Source organism: Schistocerca cancellata, chromosome 5 (assembly GCF_023864275.1).
Source record: "Schistocerca cancellata isolate TAMUIC-IGC-003103 chromosome 5, iqSchCanc2.1, whole genome shotgun sequence".
Classification (NCBI taxonomy): domain Eukaryota; kingdom Metazoa; phylum Arthropoda; class Insecta; order Orthoptera; family Acrididae; genus Schistocerca; species Schistocerca cancellata.
In genome coordinates, this window is record NC_064630.1 from 171,805,801 (window position 1) to 171,813,338 (window position 7,538).

The 7,538-nt window shown below is 40.8% G+C and overlaps 1 protein-coding gene across 1 annotated transcript in view; it reads right to left on the reverse strand.

The window, feature by feature from the left end:
* LOC126188425 (ankyrin repeat domain-containing protein 33B-like) overlaps positions 1–6,133 on the reverse strand; it is a 155,669-nt gene extending 149,536 nt beyond the window's left edge. Inside the window, exon 1 of the mRNA XM_049930028.1 lies at positions 5,858–6,133. Within this exon, the coding sequence (XP_049785985.1) occupies positions 5,858–6,133 (276 nt within the window). The remainder of the gene's footprint in view (positions 1–5,857) is intronic.
* Between the last annotated feature and the right edge of the window lie 1,405 nt (positions 6,134–7,538).

The window sequence follows — 7,538 nt, forward strand, 5'->3', positions numbered from 1 at the left end:
GGTGTTAAGCACAATGTTTTCTATGATTCTACAACTAAACGAGAGATAGATGCTTCCGCTTTTTTCCCAAGATTACAAATTAATTTTCAATAATTTCATTTATAGTCAGCCTGATCACCGTTACGTCTTTTAGCGCCTGACAGTTATCAGTTTCTATTACGGTGTTAGCGCAACGATTTGGCGAAAGGTAGGGTTGACGCTAACTGCCTCTCTTGGAGCGAGGCCCAAGAGAAAGACAAGCCGTGGAGCGTTCGTCACAGCACGTGACATTGCAGCTCTTACGGCGTCTCCGGCGGCGGGGAGCGAGAAACTATTTCAGACGAGTTTAATAATTCTCGACGGCGCGTTTAAATGCATGCAAGCTCTCGATAGCACACTTTAGAGTTAAGACGTTTAGTGGGTACCTTCCCAGATTCATATTGCTTTCCCGTGGGCCCCACACAGTGGCGAGCGTTCGGGAAATGTGGCGGGACAAGCCGACTAGTGTGACGTCACAAGTACGTTGCAGGGCCCGTATATCTCGTTGGCCCCGGCTTCGGGAGCGTGACGTCACAATTGAACTGTGAGGCCTTGCCGTTTAGGTGGCGCTGGACAGGCAGCAGATAGTCAGGTGGCTCTTTTGGAACCAGCAACATCATTTGAGGCCAGCACCCCGCCACGCGGGGAGTAGGTCAAGGAAAAACCGACCGTTTAAAACCGATACCGGGATTTTAGTTCTCAACAATCGGCATTTTTCGGTATTCGTTTGGTCTCAGATATAACAGGATCTTTTTTATTCTTTGCTATTACTGGAGAAAAAACGGTAATATCTATTACCCGTAGCAACAGTGCTACAATTTTTGGTGTTACAATAAATCTTTGAAACAAACCGACAAATTTTTACTTGTTTTGTAAATAAAACCGCTTAATTTTTATTTTTAAAGTATTATTTTATAATAGAAAACGGGAATAGCAGTAAGTCCTATTTTAATAACAATGCCGACAGAAACAAGCAACAAACACGAGGCATAAGAATTGGTACAGCGTTGCTGAGACAACAATGTACCTGTTATCATGTGGCGTTGCCTTTCCGATAGTACGCGTGTACAAGCAGCGTGCAAGACTTTCTTGACCTATTCTATATGGTAATTTCTCGCTGTCGTTATCGGACATCAGTTTGTTACAGAATGCCACCATCCCTAGGCTCAAGTGTTCTGCGAAGTGTGGTATCAGTGAAGTACAATACTATATTAGCATTACAAGATTAAAAACGGAAGGAGCCACAGCAAACCTGCTAGATCACAAGACGAGATAACTTAAAAGTTAACAGTTCATTCAAAGTTTACGATAAAAACAGGAAGTGGCGTATCTGCTACCTGTGTCTACATAATACGCCTTTACCTACTTGTAGCTATTGAAAACGGACAAATTAACAAGAAAATAGAGTTGATCAACAGCACTTTGCACCCCGACTATTCCTAATGTCCAAACAGTAGTATGATCCCCTGTTACTACAAAATTTTTGAGCAGTGTTTCAAAAAATTAGAATCAGTAGGTGAATATCGGTGATTTTTTTGTATTCATCCACTTACCATTCTTCAAGAAAATCAGCGAACGATCGACAGACTAAGTTTTCTTTTATTTGCCTATTTAATTTAGAAATTTGATCTGTGAATTGTGAAAATGAGGGGGTCAAAAATTTTCAGTCTGTTCGATTTCTATGTTTATTACAGAGAAAAATAGGAATAAAAAACAGAAAAACGGTTATTTCAGAAATGATTATTCTGAATGGTCTTAAAAGGCAGGTTAAACTGGCTTTCGAAAACACCGATATAACGGAAAATCGGTTGTTTCGGCGATAACTGCCTTCCCTAGCTGAGAGCGGCGGACAATCTTACGGTGCGTGGCCTGCAGCCAGTTTGACACGGCGGTCGAGGTGCTAGGAATGGCGAGGTGGGCGTGAAAATCAGACGCTGGAGTGTCATGAAGAAGACAGCTGTGGGCGGAGCGAAGCCCTCAAGGAGGGCTGCAGAAATACATGTTTTATTTTATTGTAAGTGATTTTCTATTCTGTTATTTGAAGTTCGGATGCTTCATAAAATAACTTAAATTGAGCCCCACATCTGCAGAGCCTCTAGCCTGAACCCAACTCCACCTAAATCTCATGCTACACGGGCCACTTTTCCTCGTTTATAAGTAAACAAAACTAAAACGCATAAACTTACAAGGGGATCTTAAGGGTTGGCCTGACAATCTTCGATTTTCTTCACATTCACATCATTTGAAAGTCACTGTCCAGTTATGAATTTCCAAAAGAGTACGATGCAATTCTGAAAAAAACTCGAGGAAACTTCCTTTGAACAGTAGGATATTTCCGAGGCTGGTAAGCGCAAAGTATTTGCAAAATGTTAGAGAATTCCTCTGCAGCTCAGCGTATTATAAGTAACTTTCAAGTTTCGGATCATACTGTAAATTATTGAAAACTACGTATCATTTAGCGACAGTTAAGTTGTAAATTGTGCTATCGGACGTACAAAACGTCTCCGTACACCAGCTCCCAGTTGAGTTCCGTCTGCTTACAGCAGTACTGCTAAGCGGTCGTTGTGCTACAAATAACAGGTGACATCGCATCTACCACGCGGGTGACAGAACCTCTGGCATTGCGGTTGCGGCAGTCACTGGGTTTATTTGAGACTTTAGACTGCTAACCGAATAATGAATCAATGAAGTTTACTTTCAACGGAGGTTACCTTAGGCCCAAATACTTCGAAGTCCAATCTTGGCTAGAGAACTGTGAAAATAGCATTTGGTATTGCAGGCATACCGCTCACGATTGTTAAGATGAAAAATTCAGAAATATACGGTAAGACCGCTGAAAGTGTAGTGGCAAACTAAAGTTTTAAGATTTTGATGAAAATGTAGGTCGTTTCATTTTTTCCGGACAATCATGATATTTGGGCTGCCCTTTGAAGTGCAAGCTGAACAGATAACTGTAACAATAGCGTCATGAGGAAAAGAGATCAATAACTCATCATCATCATCATCATCATCATCATAATTTAAGACTGATTATGCCTTTCAGCGTTCAGTCTGGAGCATAGCCCCCCTTATACAGTTCCTCCATGATCCCCTATTCAGTGCTAACATTGGTGCCTCTTCTGATGTTAAACCTATTACTTCAAAATCATTCTTAACCGAATCCAGGTACCTTCTCCTCGGTCTGCCCAGACTCCTCCTACCCTCTACTGCTGAATCCATGAGTCTCTTGGGTAACCTTGCTTCTCCCATGCGTGTAACATGACCCCACCATCTAAGCCTGTTCGCCCTGACTGCTACATCTATAGAGTTCATTCCCAGTTTTTCTTTGATTTCCTCATTGTGGACACCCTCCTGCCATTGTTCCCATCTACTAGTACCTGCAATCATCCTAGCTACTTTCATATCCGTAACCTCAACCTTGTTGATAAGGTAACCTGAATCCACCCAGCTTTCGCTCCCATAAAACAAAGTTGGTCGAAAGATTGAACGGTGCACAGATAACTTGAGTCTTGGTACTGACTTCCTTCTTGCAGAAGAGAGTAGATCGTAGCTGAGCGCTCACTGCATTAGCTTTGCTACACCTCGCTTCCAGTTCTTTCACTATGTTGCCATCCTGTGAGAATATGCAGCCTAAGTACTTGAAACCGTCCACCTGTTCTAACTTTGTTCCTCCTATTTGGCACTCAATCCGTTTATATTTCTTTCCCACTGACATTACTTTCGTTTTGGAGATGCTAATCTTCATACCACAGTCCTTACATTTCTGATCTAGCTCTGAAATATTACTTTGCAAACTTTCAATCGAATCTGCCATCACAACTAAGTCATCCGCATATGCAAGACTGCTTATTTTGTGTTCACATATCTTAATCTCACCCAGCCAGTCTATTGTTTTCAACATATGATCCATAAATAATATGAACAACAGTGGAGACAGGTTGCAGCCTTGTCTTACCCCTGAAACTACTCTGTACCATGAACTCAACTTACCGTCAACTCTAACTGCTGCCTGAGTATCCATGTAAAGACCTTTAATTGCTTGCAAAAGTTTGCCTCCTATTCCATAATCTTGTAGAACAGACAATAACTTCCTCCTAGGAACCCGGTCATATGCCTTTTCTAGATCTATAAAGCGTAGATACAATTCCCTGTTCCACTCATAACACTTCTCCATTATTTGCCGTAAGCTAAAGATCTGGTCCTGACAACCTCTAAGAGGCCTAAACCCACACTGATTTTTATCCAATTGGTCCTCAACTAATACTCGCACTTTCCTTTCAACAATACCTGAGAAGATTTTACCCACAACGCTGATTAAAGAGATACCTCTGTAGTTGTTACAATCTTTTCTGTTTCCATGTTTAAAGATTGGTGTGATTACTGCTTTTGTCCAGTCTGACGGAACCTGTCCCGACTCCCAGGCCATTCCAATTATCCTATGTAGCCATTTAAGACCTGGCATTCCACTGTATTTGATGAGTTCCGACTTAATTTCATCCACCCCAGGCGCTTTATTGCACTGCAATCTATTGACCATTTTTTCCACTTCCTCAAATGTGATCCTATTTCCATCATCATTCCTATCCCATTCTACCTCGAAATCTGAAACATTACTGATCGCATTTTCACCTACATTGAGCAACTCTTCAAAATATTCCCTCCATCTGCCCAAGGCATCCACAGGGTTCACCAGCAGTTTTCCCGACCTGTCCAAAATACTTGTCATTTCCTTCTTACCTCCCTTTCGAAGACTGCTAATTACACTCCAGAATGGTTTTCCAGCAGCTTGACCCATAGTCTCCAAACTGTTTCCAAAGTCTTCCCACGATTTCTTCTTGGATGCTGCAATTATCTGTTTGGCTTTGTTTCTTTCTTCAACATAACTTTCTCTGTCTACCTGGGTTCTGGTATGTAGCCATTTTTGATACGCCTTCTTTTTCCTTTTACAGGCTGCCCTGACTGTATCATTCCACCAAGCTGTTTGCTTCATCCTACTTTTACACACTACTGTTCCAAGACATTCTTTAGCCACTTCTAGTACTGTGTCCCTGTACCTTGTCCATTCCTTTTCCAATGACTGTAATTGACTACATTCAACTAACTGGTACCTTTCTGAGATCGCTGTTATGTACTTGTGCCTGATTTCCTTATCCTGAAGTTTCTCCACTCTTATCCTCCTACATATGGACCTGACCTCCTGCACTTTAGGCCTCACAATCCCAATTTCACTGCAGATTAAATAATGATCAGTGTCATCAAAGAATCCCCTGAATACACGTGTGTCCCTCACAGCCTTCCTGAATTCCTGATCTGTTATTATATAGTCAATGACAGATCTGGTTCCCCTGCCTTCCCAAGTATACCGGTGAATGTTCTTATGTTTAAAAAAGGAGTTTGTGATTACTAAGCCCATACTGGCACAGAAATCCAAGAGTTGTTTCCCGTTCCTGTTGGCCTCCATATCCTCTCCAAATTTACCCATAACCTTTTCATACCCTTCTGTTCGATTTCCAATCCTGGCGTTAAAATCACCCATGAGCAGAACACTGTCCTTGTCCTTTACTCTAACAACTACATCACTGAATGCCTCATAAAAACTATCCATCTTATCTTGATCTGTCCCTTCACAATGCGAATATGCTGACACAATCCTAATTTTCTTGCTAGACACTGTCAAATCTATCCACATCAGTCGTTCGTTTACATACCTTATTGCAACTGCGCTGGGTTCCATTTCTTTCCTGATGTAAAGCCCTATACCTCATTGTGCTATTCCTGCTTTGACTCCTGACAGGTAGACCTTCTATTCTCCCACTTCCTCTTCTTTCTCACCCCTTACCCGAATGTCACTAACAGCTAAAACGTCCAGCCCCATCTTACTTGCAGCCTCTGCCAGCTCTACCTTCTTCCCAGAGTAGCCCCCATTGATATTAATAGCTCCCCATCTCATTACCATTTGTTTGCCAAGTCGTATCTTAGGAGTCCCTGGTTTGTCAGTTAGAGGTGGGACTCCGTCACCTCCAAAGGTCCGAGGCATTTTGCTCTGATTGTTGCCAGCATCATATTTAAAGTACCAGGGAAGCAGGTTGCTAGCCTTACTTGCCCCGCGTCCCATTGGGTTTTACCCCTAACGGCTGACGGACTAACCGGTGGATTTGGTAGTCTTTGCCGTATGAGCAGAAAGGTGACCATGACTCAGAATATGTCCGAGATGCCCAGCTTTATTCCAAAGAAACTGGTATCCCGACTGTCGGGAACACTTACTTGGCCACTCATACGTTGCCCGTGGTTCATGAACTAGGCCATGACTACAGGAACCCACACCATGAACCACAGATCAATAACTTAGTTGAAAAATTGTCTCGCGCAAGTAAGTACCTGGTGAGTGCGGCTCAAGAGTTAAAGACAGACCTGCAAAAAAATATACCCTCTTACACTAAAATTTGCAAACACGCCATTGTTTATGAAGTGTAATTTTTTTCGTATGCGAAAATGTTAAAGAAATGTGAACTGTTGCACGACAGAAGTTAGCAAACATTACCAGAATCTCACCAACTGCGATAACGCCAATCCTCGTCCTTATGCGAAGAGAAATGCCACAAATACGTTAAAAGACCGCACGATGCATTACATACCAACAGTAGAAAATAAAAATAACGACGTCTCCTGGCTGTACCTCACAACACATCATCACAAGTTATTGCAAAAAAGAATTACAAATATAGTTTTAAAACAGAAGCTTCCAGCAAAAACGCATTGCACTGTTACGGAAAACAATCAAAAGGAAAAGATTAAGGTTTCCCGACAAGAAAGGGTGACTGCATGAAGTCTGGAGCAGGTGCCAAACATATTGTTAAGAGTGTTGTACACCTTGCTGTTGGCCGTTTTACTGGAACTGAGGGTTCTACAACAGTCAAGATAAAAGAAATGAATATACCAATTCTTTGTTAACTAATAATTTGTAGTGACTTTATTAAATTATGAAAACATTTAATTCAGTGTTAGAGCATTGTTACATGATCCTGCTTTTTTTACAGCTATGTTAAGATATACAGCGAGTAACCAATGTATGGAAAAGAAGTGTTTAGCGTAACCTAACTGCAGTCGTAAAGTCCCTAGTTCAAGCTCGCTAGTCCCATAAGCACTTTTTTCGTTTTTCAAATTCCATATTTATTAACTAATGGAAAAGTTAACCAACAAACACGGAATAATAATTTCTTAATAATAATGATATCTATTTATTTTTAATTACGTTTTGCATGGAATTTCGAGTATTCACAACAAATAAAAGTTGGTACAAAAATGCAAAAATCAAATAGCAAATCAAACACATAATTATTTCTAGAGATTGAACAGAATTATTCATTAAATAACAAAATGGCGTTTTGCGGCTTTGTATGATATTTTAATTGATTTTCGTATGACCTACAATAAAAAATAAAAAATATTGTTTTTACTGAAAATTATGATGTCATATTTATTAATTAAATTTACGTTTCTTAATAAATATGGAAAGTAAA